Source organism: Panthera tigris, chromosome A1 (genome assembly GCF_018350195.1).
Source record: "Panthera tigris isolate Pti1 chromosome A1, P.tigris_Pti1_mat1.1, whole genome shotgun sequence".
Taxonomy (NCBI): Eukaryota; Metazoa; Chordata; class Mammalia; order Carnivora; family Felidae; genus Panthera; species Panthera tigris.
The window spans coordinates 131360481-131379947 of NC_056660.1; the positions used below are offsets into that span (position 1 = coordinate 131360481).

At 36.5% G+C, this 19467-nt stretch overlaps 1 protein-coding gene across 3 annotated transcripts in view; it reads left to right on the forward strand.

The window, feature by feature from the left end:
* Positions 1-19467, forward strand: part of CWC27 (CWC27 spliceosome associated cyclophilin) — a 194361-nt gene that overhangs the window by 20991 nt on the left and 153903 nt on the right. For 2 of the 3 annotated variants that reach the window (XM_042987633.1, XM_042987632.1), the window contains exons 7-10: positions 1214-1283; positions 9125-9204; positions 10623-10656; positions 11906-12060. In XM_042987633.1, coding sequence (XP_042843567.1) covers positions 1214-1283; positions 9125-9204; positions 10623-10656; positions 11906-12060 — 339 coding nt within the window. Of the gene's footprint in view, positions 1-1213; positions 1284-9124; positions 9205-10622; positions 10657-11905; positions 12061-15209; positions 15658-19467 lie in introns of those variants that run through there. The other variant, XM_042987634.1, reaches the window with a different exon arrangement.

A 19467-nucleotide genomic window follows, 5' to 3' on the forward strand; every position in this document is an offset into this window, starting at 1 on the left:
AATCTTTTAGTGATTTCCAGCGTCCATATTAGTTATTTTATTTTATTCCTAAGTGATAGATTCAGACAGTTCTAAGTATAATCCTGCCTCAGTTTATAAGAAGCAAAATGTGTTAATATTTCTGAGCCCCAGTTTCCCCATCTTGTAAAATGGAGATTATAATTACAACACCTGGTTGTTACGAAGATAAAACAAGAAGAGGAATTTGAAAACACCCAGTGGTATGGGTATTCAATACATATTTGTTTCTTTTTGTGACATCCTACAATATAAGTTAAGTCACTTTTATAAACTGTCAAATATGAGCCACTTTAATAAGCAGTTGATGTCTTGTGGCAAAATAAATTCTTATATAGCTATATATTTGCTTTCCTATTTTTTGATTCATTTATTTTGACTGGTTTATCTCTGAGTGAAAGGTCACTGTCACCATATTCAGATACAGTATTTCATCACTATTATTTATCTTGGCAACAAGCCTGAAAGCTATGTGTTTTTGTTTTTTGTTTGTTTTTAATTCATAGCAAATATCTTAGGGATGATTTGGTAGTCACTGATTGCATCTAGGTTTTGAAAGAAAATTCCTCTTTGTTGCCAAATCTTTTATTTTTCCAATACTTGATAGAGAGTTTTAATAACTTATTATTTATCTTCCTTGAGATGTCTTTAATTTGAAGCCTCAGAGAAGACAGTTTCTTCTTCCCCATGGGCTCTTTTTTTGTTAAGATTATTGCTTATATTTTTTTTGACAGTTTTGCATAACTTTTATCAGTTTTTAAATTTTAAGACCTATTTTGGAAGATGCTAGATTAATTGCTTCCCATTTGTAGTGCTCTTGGGGCTATATATTTATTAGTTTTTCAGAAATCTCCATTTTGTTAACCAATATTTATATATATAAAAAAGCTTAATTATTTCTGTCATGCTTGACTTAGTATACTTAATGGTCGTGCTCAGGATGGATTTTAGTCATTAGTTTCATCTAATATGTGAAGTATCTATGGTCTGAAGCCAATGCCTTAACATTATGCTGAAAATACAGACCTTAGTAGATTTCTGCTGAATCCTAAGTCATATTAGATACTGCTGAATGGTCAAAATGTGTTTCTTCTTGTATATTCTATTCTATTGGTTTGAAAATGCAATAAGTTTTGTTTAATTTTTTCTTAATTTTCTTTTTTCCTTTCTTTTTTTTTTTTTTTTTTTTGATAAGAAATTTTAGTTTACTTTCATTTGGAGAGGAAGCTGAAGAAGAAGAGGAGGAAGTAAATCGAGTTAGTCAGGTACAATGCTAAGTTGCCCTTTGTTCTGAATTATAAAAGGTATTTTTGTATCTCCTGCTACATGTGGCACAGCATGTTTTTCATAGTACACAGTCAGGAAGCGTTCATCGAACTGATTTGTAAAATGACCTGTTGTTAGTAATATTTACAACTCCTGAGATGATATGCCCTCTTAAAATTGTAATTTCGTGGGGTTTTTTAACTTGGCTTTTTTTTTTTTTTTAATCAGTCAGAACTAGAGTTAAAGAATGACTCAACTTTGTGATTCAGATTTTAATTGCTATTTAAATGATTTGCTAGATGATAATGATTATGATCATTGTTATAATAAATAGTGACAGACCAAGGTCTTACATTCATTTTAATATTGTCTATATATATATTATTAATGTCATTAATTCTCAGCACAGCCCTTTAAGATACATATTATCATTATCCCCATTTCCCCCATAAATAAATTAAGGTATAGATAGATTATAATTTGCTCAGTCACACAACTAGTAAGTAGCTAGAGCTGGGATTTGAACCTATGTCTGCCTCAGTATAAGATACATGTATTTGGATTATATATTGCCTCCTGGTCTTTGACCCTACCAGTGCTTCCATTAGGCCTGTAAGTATCATTTTCCTGAATATCACTTTTATCACAGTATACATTGTGAACACCTATGGTGCCTTGCCATTATTTAGAGCAGTGAATCTGTTAAATATACTCCAAGAAAATCATCCTCAAGGGTTTGTACTCCCAAAGATTCTGGTATGTCTTCCCACGGATGATGAAGAAATTATGGAAATTTATTTAGAGAATCAAATTGGGGAGGGATGGGAAGGATGGAAGGAAGGGGAGGGAGGACTGCCTTTGATACAGCAGTTTGGTACATTATAATAATAGTGGAGGGTTGAAATGCAGAGTTTTTAAAAAGTGGACAATTCCTGTTCTTACATCTGTTTGTAAAGACAACCATAATGCCTTTAAACCACTCTTCTGTAAATAGATTACCTTTTTGCAGTGTTTAAAAAGAAAGAAAGAAGATTAGTGAACACGGAGACCTAAAGGATTAGGTTCAAAGTTTTATCATAGTAATTAAAATTCTGTAACTTAGCACTGCCTTATTTGCTTAGAAATAGTTACCTATTTCTAACCAACAGTAATGACAGCATTGATTTAAAAGCACATTATTTTTACCCTTGTTTTTAATTCTTTATCCATATACTTCCCTCATCACTTTAGATCCTCTCCCCTTTCTCTCTGCCCCTCCACTGCTCATGCTCACACACACCTCTCTCTCTCAAAGATAAATAAACATCAAAAAAAAATTAAAAAAAGAGAAATGTTCTGGTCATAATTTTTGTCTTGCTGTCTTCAGTGTCCTTGAGTGATATGTTTGATACCATGGATTCAGCTACCACCTGTATGCTAATAATTCTGAACTCTAGGAACACAGCCCAATATTATTTCTGGGCTATTATTCCACATTCTTGATTTTTTCTCTAGGAAACATCTCTACTTCAGGTGTCAAAGTTAAATACATCTTTATATGAAAACCTCCTTTCTTTAGGCCTGTTCAGTATCATTAATCACTCTGGCACCCCAGTATGTCTGAAGTTATCTTCTTTAGATGTCAGAGCACTAGTTTTGCATTATTCATGATTCAAATTTGTGCCTTATTAAAATGAAAGATATACTTCATGTCATGATCCTGTGGATATATTTGTAAATGGACAAAACCACAAATGTCAGATCTGGAAGTTGCCAGGAGTCCGTTTCACTGATGTTTTCTGAAGATGTCAAGTTTCCTTACATACCGATGCCTTCCCCACAATACCCCCACTCCTGTTTCTCCTTTTGTCTGGAGTGTCTTCTCCGTCATTTGACTCCACTAGATTTAGCTCCACTATAAATAAATATTTATGTAATCTCTAAAATGGCCATGTGATATAGATATTATTCCTATTTAAGCGAAGAAATCAGTACTCAGAAAGGCTAGGTCACTGTGCAAGACCAATGTAATTAAGAGGTAGTAAAATCAGAGTTTTGGTCTTAGGTTTCTATAGCCATTTAAGTCTCTAATACGATTCAAGTGCTCAGAAGCTGCCTCCTCCCAACCGAAGCCATCTAGAAGGCTGGTGGGAAATTGCATTGGTGGCACAGCATTCTGGGGTGGAAGGCAGCTCAGTGCAGCTGGCCCCCTGCTGTTGCCTAACTCCCACAGGGTCCTGGACATCAGGCTGAGCAGCCTTGGAGACAGAGCCAGGGTAGGAGAAAGGAGTTCTTCTATCATTCTTTTTGTCAAATTAAATTTCTAGTCTGAAGTAAGTTTTGTTCAGTAAGTTTAGGATTGACTTTACTAGGAAATTAATTTGAATTTTTTCTATTTGTAACAACAGTATGTGTTACATGTTTAAAGCATATCTTCTGCTGCTGCTGCTGCTTACTATTATTGTATAAAGTAAAACAAACAAAATGTTTAATTTACACGGAATATCGTGAACTTCATAAAAGCAATTTGTGTTTGCTACAAGGTTGAAATGCAAAAGGAGAGCACCGCAGATAGTGTTGTCTTGCCCTTTATGTTTGCTCTCAAACCTGAAAAACACTTCACACAGTGGAAAGACTAAATTTGTTCCTTTTTGCCAAGAAAATTGCAAACCACAGTCCATTATCAAATGAATAGTATAGGCCTAGTATTGTGTCATCATATTTCTCTCATCTGACTCTGTGCTGTGTGATAAAATTATCAAATGTTTGTTTCTGACCCTCAAATCTGTATCTTTTAGTTGGCTTATTCTTCTTTTCACCAGCTGCCTACTGGCCATCTCTCTCTATTTGAATATCTTGCTAGTAACCCAAACCCTAGCCAAGGCTTAGTTCATTATCTTTGTTTTCCAGACTTCTCCCTGTTCTGTGACTTCTTTTTCCACTCCCTGGTATCAGTATCCTCTAAAGAAAAATTTTAGATTCTGGTGTTTTTCTTACTTTTTTCTCTGCAAAACCAGTTTGTTGTAGTATTCTACCAATTTTTCATCCATAACATATCTTAAATCTGTTTTTCCTTTTAATTTTTTTTGCTACTACCCTCATTCAGGCCTTCATTTCTAGCCTGGGCTGCTGCCTTAGTCTATAGACTGGTCTCCCAAGTTCTTACTCTTTATTCTCTTTCACTCAGAACAGTCTTCCTGAAACCCTGAAACCTCTTTAAGATGTCACAGTTACACTCTGTTAACTATAGAAGTAAGGCCATGATCCCCCTTTACCAATTCTGCCCTTTGGTCTAATACTTCTTCTTCTTCTTCTTTTTTTTTTTAATGTTTATTTATTTACTTTGAGGGAGAGAGAGAGAGCGCAAGCAGCGGAGGGGCAGAGAGACAGAGAGAGAGAGAGAATCTTAAGCAGGCTCTGCACTGCCCAGAGCTCGATGTGGGACTCAATCTCACAAACACTGAGATCATGACCTGAGCTGAAATCAAGAGTCAGACGCTTAACTGACTGAACCACCCAGGCGCCCTTGTCTAATACTTCCTAAACCATTTAAAACCACTGGAAAATAGCTCCAATACTTCCTTAAAAATTAAAAATTACATTCCTACACCCCATTTCAGACCTACTGAATCAGAATCTCCAAGGAAGGGGCCTGAGAAGCTGTACTTTTAATGAATTCCCTGGAATTCTTATCAGGGAAATGTAGGAAACACAGCAGACCTGAACTATTTGCTGTTCTACATAAATGTTTTGTATTTTCTTTTCTGTGTGTCTTTGTTCACGTTTTTCACCTGCCTGAAGTCCTATCCCATTCTGGATGTCAAAGTCACACTTATTTTCAACACCTAAAATACCATCTTTCTAAATGTCTTTTCTTAATTGTTTCTTTTTCTGATCTAACCTTTGCTTCTCTTGTGACAGTTAACATTTTCCTTTTAATAACATCCATTTTGTTTTATTACACAAGAAATATGTGACTATGTTCTCACTGTATACTACTCAAACATTATACCCTTTTCTTTCTTCCATATTAAGTGTGTAGAGTCCTGGGCTGTGGGCTCTTTGATGGTAAACTGTGTCATCTTTGAGTGACAGTAGGTTGGAGTAGAGATAGCATGGATTTGGGATCATACACACTCATATTGGCACTTTGCGTTCCACTGATACTTTGTGACCTTTACTTAGTCTCTCCGAACCTTACATTTCCTCCTTGTAACATGAAAATACTCTGAACCATTTAGATTGTGAAATAAGGACGTGGGTAGTCATTACTTCAATACAATATGCAGTCTTGGAAAATGTTTTTGAAAGTCAAATGTCTTAAACAGTATACTCTATGTTATAATCTGTATTATATTCTCAGAGAGCTAAAGAATATCAAACAGTCTCTAATATGATTGTGATTATTATTCAGACGCTGCTGCCCTCATGTTAAAGCAGTCTAGAGGGTTGGGTTGGCAAAAAACTTCACCAACAATTTGGGGTTGGAAGCCTTAACTCCACACAACTGCCCTAGTGCTCTTACTGAGCACTCCCTGGGGCTCCTGGATCATAGATTGAGCAGCCTTGAAGGGCATCCTGTACATCATGACCCACCAACAACCCATTCTCCACATGTGAATGGGTCTCGGCACACTGTGCAGAATCTTTGGCTTACCGAATTTAGCTATTTGGTCTGTTTATATAATGGAGACATGAATAAGTTTAGTTTGAGAAAATACAACAACAATAAAAAATCATTGCAGGTTGTTGAGTTAGAGGAAAGGAAATTCTCTAGAGGGCATGAGACAAACTCTAGAGCCAAAAAAAAAAAAAAATGGAAGTATATTTTATATATTTTCTTTTTGTACTGTTCTTCAGACTTTGAGAACTGTTCCAATACAGTTTACCTTTGGGGTTAAATGAGACCTTGCTAAGAAAAATGAATGCTAGCCTGAATATTGGAAAAGTATGACCAATAGATAAAAGTAAGACTTACTGTTTTTAAATGTATGTAATAATTAGAACCAAAGTCAAGTGTCTTTTACAATGACCAAGAACAATTTTCAGTTTCACTGGATGGATGAAGTTAAATATTTCTAGAAGTCTTGAAAATAATTGTTTCATTATTCATTTGCTTATCAAGTTCATTGACTCCACAGTGTGTTAAGCTTTATTCCAGAACCTAACATCACAAGTTAATAATGCTGAAGTCTGAACTGGGGCTTTGGGGTTTTACTTTATGTGAAAGTAGAAATAAGATAGAACCCCTCTGGTTTATGGATTATCAGTGTGGGATTACAGAGACAACTTCACCCCACTCATTTATTCCTGACAAAGTACCTCTCCCACATGGGTTAGCTTTCCTTCATTATTTATTTCAGTATCTTTCTACTACCTGATAAAATCTCTTTTAGAATAATAGAATTTTACAGCTCAAAGGGATCTAGTCCAACTTCCTTCCTTTATAGATGAGGAAACTGAGACTCTAGTTAAGTGACTTGCCAGACTGACTTCATTTCCTTTTTGATAGGATTGCATGATAGGAGGATACCATAATAACGTATCTTGAGTTCTGGAAAGCATACTGTCAGAGTCTTGTGGACAACACGAGGAAATGTGATCTGGGAGATATTATAGTCAGATGGGTTTATAGTTCATTGAATACTTCTGCCCAAAGAGTGCTTTGTTGTCAACCTGTGCATGATTATTTGAACTAGGAAGTTAAAGTGGAATAGGAGTACATGTAAATTCTGTACTTGAACTTAATGCAATCAGCTGAATAGGTATAAGACTTTATAGGCCATAAGTCCTAGTTGAATTATGAAGAGTAAGGTCTCTGAATAAGGAATTTAACATTCTTTGCATTTGGGGGGATCACATTTGCAGCATTTTGTTCAGTTCAGAACACATTTAAGAAGGATACTGACAAACCAGATGCATTCAGAGGAAGGGAGGATCTTGCGGAGGATGGGGATGAAGCCAAAAACCATTGCACATGGAGAATGCTTGACGAGCTGGATATACTTTGAAGATGTAAAAACTAAGTGAAAATGTGGTCCTAGGCTTCAAACATTTGGAGAGTTTTTATCTGGAGGATCCCTGCCTTCGTTTTGCTTTCTTAAATAATAGTTTTATTCAACTGTCCGTACTGGTTTAAAGTTTACTCCCAAATCTTTGTGTCTAATTTAAAAACAGATGTCAGAAAATATTTTTCATGTGAAAGTCTACAATCAAACAAGCAGTTTTCAATGAGGCAAGTTAAGTGGTAGTTTCATTATAAAGGTATCTCAATAGCTAGATTTAAAAAATAGTAAACTGTGCCACATTCACAGTGATACACATAGCATTTCTCTCACTGCAAGATATGCTAACATTTTTACCTCAAATCCCAAGTTATAAAAAGACTCTTTTTCTCACCCATAAAAAGTGATATGGATGGACAAATATACCACTTTTGAGAATAAAATAAGAATGCTTTGTCCTATTCTCATTTATTCCAAGAAATTAAAGTCTCCCAAAAGCTTGGATCTGGGGGTGCACACAGCATGAAGACTGCTGCGAGGCCTTTTGCACAGAAGTTGTCAGAAATGTTGAACAGTCTAATTTACAAACTGTTCTGGCCTGATTAAATTGTATTAAACTTTACTTATCGTCCTAGTTGTTCATACTTAACTAGTTTTAAAAAGATGTTAATATATTTGTATTCTTCTCATATTTCTGCTGTAACTAATGACTATCAATTTAGTGGTTTGAAGCAAAACAGATTTTATATGGTACATTTCTGGGGTCACAGGTCCAAAACAGGTTTCCCTGGGCTATGTACTGGGGTATTGGCCAGGCTTCCTTCCTTCTGGAGGTTCTGGGAAGAATCTCTTCCCTTCACTTGTCCACCTTTAGAGCTCATTTGCATTCCTTGGCTTGTGGCCGCTTCCTCTAGCTTCAAAGCCAACAATAGCCCGTAGAGTCTTTCTCATGCTTTATCATTATGGGATGGACTCTCCTGCCTCCTTCTTTCACTTGTAAGGACTCTTGTGATTACATTGGACGTACGCTGATAAACCAGGATAATCTCCCCATCTCAGAATCCTTAATTTATCCACAAAGTCCCTTTTGCCATGTCAGGTAACATATTCACAGGCTTTGAGGACTAGGATGCGGACATCTGTAGGGGGTCATTATTATACCTACCAATCTCTTTGTATTTAAACTGTACTCTATTCACTATACCTAATAGCAGACATTGCTTGTAGTTTGTTTTAGTTCTAGAAGGTAAAACTAGGACTGGTTGGATGGTTAGAAATTGCACGTGGATTTTTTCCCCTCCAATTAGAAAGAGAACTGTCCAAGAAGAGAAGAGTAGAAGAATCTAAAAAGGGTGGTGTGTGTGTGTGTGTGTGTGTGTGTGTGTGTGTGTGTGTGTGTGGTGTGGTTGTAAGCTCCTTTCAGGTGTTGAGATACTGGTTAACTAGTCAGCAGTGATGTCAAGGAGATTCCTGCTTTGGGTGAGAGACTAGATTAAGTGGCCTATGAGATCTTTATTTTTCAACTATTAACTCTGGTTCTGTGCTAAAGGTCAGAGAATGTGATCGGGTTCTTCAGAGAAACAATACATGTATATGTGCAGTTCTGTGGTAACTTATTTTGAAGGATGTATCATTTTTTGGAGGAAAAGGTGTTTTTAAAATAATATTTTCTGCCAATGCAAGAGTTAGCTTCTTACTTGTAAAGCTTTAATTTATGCTGAAAATTTCAGGAACATATATCTTTTGCTAGCCACATTACAGCAGTACTAGATTTTATGTAAATTTGTTAACTTGCCCTTTTGGAAGACTATTTTATTTCTTCCTCGCTTATGATTATATCATATATTTCTTCCTAGAGCATGAAGGGAAAAAGCAAAAGTAGTCATGACTTGCTTAAGGATGATCCCCATCTCAGTTCTGTGCCAGCTGTTGGAAGGTTAGTATGCTACCAATGTGATCCCAAATCCTTATTTTCTGGCTCAGATATTTTCTTGCTGCTTTTGTGACAAAATGGTCTGTTCTCTTAAATCCAGTTTTTTCCACTCAGACAAAAAACAAAAGCATTTTGGTGATGGAGATAGTAGAGGTTCTAGCATAATGGAGGGAAGCACACTGGCCTCTTACACTCATCTTACTATCTATCTCTGTTGAACTAATTAAATTTAAAATTAAGTGCTAAACTTTTTTTTTCTTTTAATTTTTTTAACCTTTATTTATTTTTGAGACAGAGAGAGACAGAGCATGAATGGGGGAGGGTCAGAGAGGGAGACACAGAATCTGAAACAGGCTCCGGGCTCTGAGCTGGCAGCACAGAGCCCAATGCGGGGCTCGAACTCACGGACTGTGAGATCATGACCTGAGCTGAAGTCAGACGCTTAACTGACTGAGCCACCCAGGCGCCCCAAGTGCTAAACTTTTAAATCTTGGGATAGTTTGAATAGGAAACTGTTTGCTTTTTTTTTTTTTTAAGTTTAATGTTTAATTCAAAGTTGCTTTGAAGCATTTTGTACCAGTTGGTATGATGAGTAGACAAATCAGAGTTGAAAAGTTTTGTGAAGTCACTGTATTTTAGACCAAGTCATTGAGTATTTTTTTCTGACATATTTTAGGAGTTAACAGAAAACTCTCTATCTTTGTTGCTTCTCTCTGAGAAAGGAGGATGTATTACTGTTAAATACAACTGCACATGATATTGGGACAATGTCTCAAATGGGGATTAAAACACTATTGTACTGAATTTAGCTTGTGTTAAAAAATTCTATTTCAAAAAAATCTTTTCTTAATATCCTGGTAGTTTAAGGATTTGGCCTTTCCAGCCAGAATATGTCAAGCCAATGGAAGAAATTGTTTTCTCAACTCCTCTGTTCATAAAAATATCACTATCGTGGGGCGCCTGGGTGGCGCAGTCGGTTAAGCGTCCGACTTCAGCCAGGTCACGATCTCGCGGTCTGTGAGTTCGAGCCCCGCGTCAGGCTCTGGGCTGATGGCTCGGAGCCTGGAGCCTGTTTCCGATTCTGTGTCTCCCTCTCTCTCTGCCCCTCCCCCGTTCATGCTCTGTCTCTCTCTGTCCCAAAAATAAATAAAAAACGTTGAAAAAAAAATCACTATTGGTTGTTATTTGCTTTTTTCTGTTAATTCTAGTGAATTTGTATATGTGCTAATGGGGCATACTTATTATTCTATTTGTAAAAATGAATCTCTTTTAGAATGTTTCTGTTTGCTCTACAATACCATTCTGAAATTCCTATGTTTTGAACTGTTAATCCCAGCAAAATATTCTAAATTTTGATTAGTGAATAATTTTATTAGTTTCATTTTGAAGGTAAACTTTACTTGCTTTCATTTTTTTTGTAGCGAAAAAGGTGATGCAGCAGGAGATTCAGCTAATGTGAGTATTAATCTTACTATAAATATAGTTTGAACAATTAACAAAATTTTAAACATCTGAAAAGTAAATCATTTATTGTGATTGAATTATTTCCTTCCAAGTGTGCATGTAGATGTGTATTTCCCTACAAACTGAAATCATACGTATATGAATTTCTAGCCCATTTTTCTCCCTCTCACTACTAGAATACTCAAAATTCAGATGTCATTGATTTTATTTCATTGTGTTAAAAGTTTAAATGTTGGGGTGCCTGGGTGGCTCAGTCGGTTAAGCGTCCGATTTCGGCTTAGGTCATGATCTCACGGTTCGTGAGTTTGGGCCCCGCGTCAGGCTCTGTTCTGACAGCTCAGAACTTGGATCCTGCTTCAGATTCTGTGTCTCCCTCTCTGCCCCTTCTCTGCTCACAGTCTGTCTCTCACTCTCTCAAAAATATGTAAACATAAAAAAAAATTTTTTTAAACAAAAGTTTAAATGTTGATGCGTGGACATCCTACACAGTGTATGGGAAAATGCTTAGATCAGTCATTTATAGCAGTATTCCTTAATGTACACAATTCAGAAGATTCTCGTTCAAGACTATAGCGATCTTTATTAATTGTATTGGCTATTAAAGCTGATTATAAAAAAGACCTAAAGGAGGTGTAAGAGCAAGCAGTGCAGGTGCATAGAGTTTGGGTGTTTCTGAATGGAGAGAACGCCAGCGCTAAAGCTGACTGGTGTTGCCTGCCTGGAGTTGTAGGAGATTGTATCAGGGAGTACAGACTGTACAGGGTCCTGAGTGAGTTGAGGGTCCCCTGGAGGATTCTGAGAAGGGGAGTAATTGCTGTGACTTCAATTATAGTAAGAAATCTAAGCTTCTCCACCTTCTCCTCATCTACTTGAATTAATCTCTGGTTGAGGTCGGTATGCTGGCCAACTGCCTGCAGAAGTTACATTTCCCCTGGGAAAGAACAGGAATGTGGACCACACAGTATCCTGGGTGATACAGAGGGAGCACGGCCTGTGCTGCACGGAGGGGCTGTGTGTGAAGGGAGCAAACACTCCTTACTCAGGTATCCCATACTGATGTAGTTGGCCTACAGCAGACCATACGGGTATTCCCGCCTGTAGCAAATGCTTCGAGTCCTTACTAATTTAAAATAAAAAAACAAAACTGGCTTAGAATGCAATGTGGAGAGTCGGAGATGGATCTCTGGTGGTGTGAGGGGATGTGGGATGCCTAGCAAATACTGCATTTCAATTTCTACAGGATGGAGAATATGAAGGTGCAGAGCATGATGAATATATTGATGGTGATGGGAAGAACCTGATGAGAGAAAGGATTGCAAAAAAATTAAAAAAGGACACCGGTGCAAATGTGAAGTCCACTGGAGAGGGAGAAGTGAAGAAGTTGGTTACCCGCAGGTGAGTCGGTTATGGTGCTTCCTGGTGTCAGTTGTCTTTCTCTCCTTTACTCTAAATTAATATTGAGTCCTCTCTTCCACTTCTTTTTCAGAACACTATTTTCATAATGTTTGATAGATATGCCAGTTGTGTGTTAGCCTGTTTGGGGGCCAAAAATACAGTTTTAAAGTACTTACAGCAATGGTCCCTGGAGTCAAATTCCTCTTCATTTTCTCTCTAATCTCTTCTTTAAAAGCCCCTACAAATTTCTATATGTGGGGCAAGCAATATATTAGTTAGATGCGGAAGGCCGTGTTTGTCTAATACCAATGCAAGCAGTAGAGTAACATATAGAATGAAAAGCCAAATCCTTAGATTTAGGTGAGTAAAATATGTCACAACTGGTTATGAAAGTGTGCGGGCCTGAAAAAATTCTTAAGTATCTTTTCAACTCTGATTTATACCATATACCCCTCCTAATCTCTGTCAGAAAAGAAATTTCAGCAAATGTCTGATAGTGAAGAGTTGTTAAATTTTGTGACTCAACACTATATTCTGAAATTCAACTTAACTGAAAAACTCTCCTTTGTGATTTTATTATTTAACTTTATGGTATACATTTTAAATAATACTGCCTTAAAAATGTTTTCTTGGGATCGCCTACATTTGGGGATAAGATGGGTGTAACTACATATAAACAACATTCTTATTTTTTTTTTAAGTGTATTTATTTTGAGAGAGAGAGACAGAGGGAGTGAGCAGGGGAGGGGCAGAGAGAGAGAGAGAAAGAGAGAATCCCAAGCAGGCTCCACACTGTCAGCACAGAGCCCGACGTGGGGCTGGAACTCATAGCACTGTGAGATCATGACCTGAGCCAAAACCAAGAGTTGGATGCTTAGCTGACTGAGCCTCCCAGGAACCCCAGCAACATTCTTATTTTTCTGCTATGTTTCTCCACTTCATATAGAAAAACTTAAAAATATAAGGCATTTCCCTATTGGCACTGCTTCGGTTCCTCAATTTTTTCCTTCATGTAACCTGAAAAGTAATTGTCAGCAATCTCCACTGATGGTAATAAACCCTTATATTCAGAAATCGTACTTAAATATAGTAGATTAATATTGGGCAACTACTGACAATGTTTTAATGATCATATATGAGCTTATATATCATATCAAGTCTGTAACCTTAAGTCAGATTATACATACAATCAAGGATGCTTTTTCTCTCTCATTTTCATTCAAAACATGCATTTTCTAATTTTTAAGAACTATGAATATGGTACAGGTTAGGTTTATAATGTGACAAAAATGCATTTTGAATTTTTAACAGATGAAACAAATAGTTGTTATGCTTAAGTGCCTAAGTCCTCAATTCTCCTGTCTTACTGGCTTTAATACAAGTTGCAATATTTATACACCCTGTAATTAATATAACTTATAATTTAGCAGAGCTGACTTTTCTTTAAGGACTAAATAAAGCTTATTTGGCAAAATTTGCCTTAATAAATAGTGAAAACACCAAAACATCTATTTTTAACTGTTCCCCTCTTCCCCCAGATTTTCAATATTGACATCCTCCTCTCTCCCTCCTTCATCTTACCTCTCCTGCCCTCAAAGAGAAATAAAAGAAAAATAAGGAGGTCGGGATGGAGAAGACAGTACAGGATTTCAAAGGGAAAATACAGTTTTTCACTCTTACTTAGAAATTTCCACATTTGTCTCATGAACACTTATTTTGCGTACAAAAAAATGTCCAAAATTATTAGTTAGTTATAGCAGCTTCACTATAGTTTAACTCTCAAGTTAGTGTTATGTTAAAAAAATAAAATAAAAGGGTCAATATACTGGGACTGAAATAATTTTATAAGGAATAAAATATGATATTTAAGTATTTCTGATGTTTTAAAAAGATATGTGCTGGTAAAGATTTAAATCAGTGTCTTTCAACCTTTTCAGTACATTGAGGTCACCTAAGAATAGGCCCCACCCCTGACTAAGTCTGTCAGAAATTTTGGTACGGCATCCTAAGGTTAAAAAAGCACTCTAGAAAAAAAAAAAATAAAATAAAATAAATAATAAAAAAAAGCACTCCAGGTTATTCTACTGAGCACCTAAGGTTAATTTTAAGTTTGGACTTAATTGGCGCTGGTCTTTTGGAACGCCCTATTTTAAAGTTGATTGTAAAGAAATATTTTTTTGCCTGTAGGTGGAGCTCAACTGCTGCAAGTTAATCCTATAAACCAAATTCAGCTGTCTGCCCTATTTTTTAGCATCCGTGTAGGGATTCATAATAAAAGACCAAAGGATAAAATCAGATGTAACAAGCAGACCAAATAGTTAGAAATCATTGGTTTGTTGTGATGATTATAATCATTATAGAAATTCTGTCTTTGTGTAATTTCTATCAAATGTAATTATATTGTGATTACTCTTCTAAATTATTTTCATTACATTGAAATATGAATCAAAAAAATACTGACACATACCCTCAAATTATAATCATTAAATATTTGATAGAAATATTTCAAGGTTAACCAGAGTGGTATTAGTTTTGATGTTTGAACAGGTTCTGGTTTGATCAGCTGTGTTCTGTTGACCCATGATATTTAGTTGACCTTTGTCTTAAAACAACTCTCTTATTGGTAAAGTTAAGTCGTATTTGTGTTTTAGTTATGACTTATGTTAGGTTGACTGAATATGAAATATCATTATTATGATAGTACCAGGAATTTAGATATGGATATTGAAGTTGGGATGGAAGACCTAATGAGTTGGATTGAACTTTAAGTTACGAGGCAAGGGGTAATATAGTCGTAAATACCTCTTGAGTATACTCCCCGAGGCCTGGGTGAACACCCAAATTAGATGGTGCCAATTGTAGCCTCGCCAGTCTCTCTTTGTTGGGTTTGACATATGTTACTAGGATTTCTTAACTTCCCATTGTTTCTACTTCTCAAAAACATTTGTGAGCTTTCTCTCAGCCTTGGGGATCTGAGTCTCAATATGATCAGTCACAGGAAGTCCAGATTCAAAAAGATAATACCAAATTTAAATTCCAAACATTTAGAAGATAGTATGCATTTTTAAATTATAGTACAAATTTTAAAAGATAATACAATAACAGATTGAAATCCGCAGACCTTTTAACAACCCTTTTTTAACCATTAGAATCATCATCTCTGAGAAGTCCCCCTCTTCTGTTCAACAGAACATTTACAAGCAAGGACTGCATTAACCATTTAGAGCATTTCTGCTTCTGTTTACCTTCGTTTGCTCTGAGATGTCTACTGAAGCAGACATTTAAAAAGAGGAAGAGAAAGAAATGCGAGATATATACTGTGGGTAACTTGGTCTCTGAATAAAGAAAATTTGCAGGTATTATCTCTTTGGTATGGAATAGCAGATGACTAAGCTATGGAGCAGTCCCAATTTTAATGACGTTTGCGTGCTAACTTGTACTAGAACTTGCTTTTTATTTTGTATATGTTCTTTCCTAAACAGTCATTCTACTCTCAAACATATGTTACTCTTGTAGCCAGATGCTGCAAGAACTGCTATGTGCCAGACAGTGCTAGACTCCAGGAACATGAAAATAAAGGCACATGTTCAAAATATAGTATATGAGTGCAATTATAAACAATTAATTACAATTTAGTATGTCGAGTGCCCTAATAGACGTGTCTACAAATTATTATGGATGTTAGGTAGGCAATATATATTTCTGGGAAAGTTCAAAATACCAGGTCAAAAAAGAGTTGAATGTGGGGCACTAGGGTGGCTCAGTCGGTTAAGCGTCCGACTTCTGCTCAGGTCATGATCTCATGGCTCGTGGGTTTGAGCCCTGCATCAGGCTCTGTGCTGATGGGATTCTGTCTCTCTCTCTCTCTGCCCCTCTCCCCACTCACACTCTGTCTCTCTCTCTCTCTCAAAAATAAATTAACATTGAAAAAAAGAGTTGAATGTCCAATTGCCATTTTTGTAGATCAAGAATGGACAAATATCATCAATTTCATAAATTATACCCTAATGCTAGGAAGATAAACCATTTTTTGGAGACACTATTGGAAAGAAATAACATTTTAGCATTAAGTCCAATCCTTGAAATTAGTATTGTATAATACCCCAATGTAGACTAGATGGTTTATTTTACTGCCTTTATCTGTTACATTTAAAATTTTGGAATAGTAAAAATTATAATGTAAACCATACCATCATTTGGCATTTCTGGCAAGCTTCTACTTTTCTTCTGTTTGGGTCTTTATAGCAAGGATTTTTGGATATTTTGAACAAAACTGTTCCTTGGGCTGTTTGAACTAAAAAAAAAACACTTTTAAAATGCCCAGTTAGTTCATTGAGAACCTTAATCCATATCCAAGGAATCACCTTCAAAATAAAACAAACAAACAAACAAAATCCTTGAACTTCAATTATATACTTCAGAAAGTTGACAACCCTACTGTTTTTACAATTAGATTTCAAATGGAAGACAGGAAGCAGTGAAATGCCCACGTGGGGGAGATTCTCCTGTCAAAATGGAGAAAAAGCATTTGCATCTCTTTAGAATGTATTGATTTGTATTATGCTTGAGAGTTACATTCTATTGATCTGGTAGTATCACTTGTTTTTGGAGAACGGAGTTGTACATTTGAAATGTAGTGTTGAGATTATGTGCAGAAAAACATTTCTTAAGTTACTCAAGCATTTGAGGAAGTATTCTCTACCCTGGAACAAATCTAGTCACATTGAAGAGTTTTGAAATTCATTGCTCTCCTACTTTCTTTGTCTATACATTGTGAATTCACCTATCAATTAAATTGGCAAAATACAGAAGAAAGAGGCCACTCAAGATGCAAAGATCTTTGTTTAGCACAAAGTTGAAAACACATGAAGTTGCACAAGGGCCTGAGGGAAACTTATAGTTAGTGATTTTATTTTTTCCTCCCGTCTTTTTTTTCTCTAGTTTTACCCTTTGTATCCTTTCCCCCCAAAGTGTTCAGAGATTTTACCACCTTTCAGGTATGGCTTCACTTTTGCACATTATTTTGAGTTTCTCCTTTGTACCAAGCACTGTGCTAGGTCCCAGGATGCTCAGATTAGTAAGTCCGAGTTTCTTCACAAGTTGCTTAGTGTCTAGTAGAGATAGCTGTATGAACAGATAAGGGCTGTGAAGTGTTCATAGGTGCTGGAGCCAGAGAATCGTTTTGTTATTCCACAAATATTTCTTGTTCTACAGTGTGACCAGACCACTGATTTGCCAAATCAATTTATTTCTCGAATTTAACCTCTACAACAAAGCTGCAAGATATAGTCTGTATTATGATTCCTGTTTTACAAAAACAAACAAACAAACAAACAAAAACCACTGCACTTAAAGAGGTTAAGTGATTTGTGTGTAGAAAGTGGCAAAGCTGGTGCTTGAACCTGTTAATGGTCTGACAGCCCCTCCAGAGCCCAGAGAACAGTTGGCCAGGGCCAGCTTACTTGTATCCAGCTGAAGTGAAACTCTCACATCGAATGTTTCTAGCAAAGGTATGACATCATGTTAGAAATATTATTCTACATAAGTGTAGGGGATGGGCTGGAAGAAGGAGATCAAAACACAAAGACACATTAGTAGATTATTAGTCCAAGGAAGAGGTAATAAGGGTTAATCCACTAAAGTAGTATCTATGGGGATGGATTTAGATGATAAGGAAGCAAAAGATTTGGATATAGGAGACCCAAAGGAGAAAGATATATTCCAGATGACTCCTAGGCTTGTGGCTTAGATAACTGGCTGAGTGGTGGTGATAGGTATTGAGACAGGAATCCTGGATGTCCCTAGTGGTCCCCTCAGACATTTTTGTCCTTTTGTCCTTTCTGATCTACCTCAGTGTCCTGCCCATAAACACACTGAATTGCTTCTTTTATTAGTCAGCTTAAGTTAGGTTATGCTATGATGACAAACAATCCCAAAATCTCAGTGGGTTAAAACTAATGTTTGTTCTTTTGTTCTGGCTACATCCTGGCATGATCTGTGGATCTGCTGCATATCACTTACATTGAAGGGTCCAGGATGAAGGAAAAGCCTCTGGCCGAGAGGCACGGCAGAGGAAAAAGAGGGACGATGGAATCATATGCTAACTCTTAAAGCTTCTACTTAGATGTGGCATCTATGACCTCACCATTTTGTTGGTGAGAGCAAGTGATGTGGCCAAGCCTGGTGGCTCTGTGGTGAAATAGAAATGTTTTACAAGGTAGAGCAGTAAATGCTTAGAAACAATAATGAAATCTCCTCCAGGCTTTGTCCTCTAACCAGGAATTGCTATAAATACTTGTAATTGTGTAATAAATCTAGTCATTGTCTTCCTGGTAGGACAGAAAAAGACAAACATTACTTAATTGCCATTATCTGAATTTAAAAAAGAAGGATATCAATTTCTAATTATTATATACTTTTTAAAAAGTACAAAATTCTAAAGGAAATTCTATCTTACCCATCTGTCCAAAAGGGGTGCAGAAGAACATGATGAGTATCTTCCACAAGTTTCACCAAAGGTACAGAAATACTTCATGTGCACATAATATTAAATCATAATTTTTTTATTAGCTATCTTAAGGATCCTTTGGTTGTGGGGAATAGAAACCTACTCAAAAACTCATATTTTTCTATAAAGTGATTTTACATATAAATAAACTAAAGGGATTTCTGCATAAAAGAATAGAAGAGTTGCACAGAATCCAAATAAAAGAATTGCATACAGGCCTGACAGGAATGGCTGTTGTCACAAACTTATGTTTCTCTCCGTCTGTGTTCTCAACTCTCCTTTTGTCTGTTCATTTGTTCTCTTCTACAATCTTGTGTTTTCTCAGTAGGGCTCTTGCCTGTTGTCTCCTGCAGTTCAGCTCTTCACAAGTAATTGCTTAGATTTCTGTGTCCCAAAGCCTGACTTTCCAGAGAGAGAATCTTACTGCCTTGGCTTGGGTTAGCCATCCATTGAGTTATGTCATTGGTGAGGACAGTGATGGTGGAGGGGCTCTTAGAAAGCCATGAGATATGCAGGTGTGACAGAGATGCTATGTCCCTCCATCTTCCACTACCCTACTTATTTAGTAATGAGAACCGAAATATTTAGATGGACTCTTGACCGCCTCATCAGACGACATTCACCATACTTCTTTGTAGCCGGGCAAGGCCTTGTGACCGAATTCTTGCTGATGAAATGAAACAGAAGTGTACCTGATTCTCAGGCAGTCTTTTCTAAAGGAAAGAGGGAGGGGGCTAGCCTTAGTAAAACAGAGAGATTGAAAGAGCCTGGGGCCTTAAAATCCTCATGGAACCACAATTCCAACTTGGATTGCCTATCTCTGGAGTTTTTCTGTGTGGGATAAAAGAACCTTCAAGTTACCTAAGTCACATTATTGGAGTTTCTATTAAGTGTAGCAG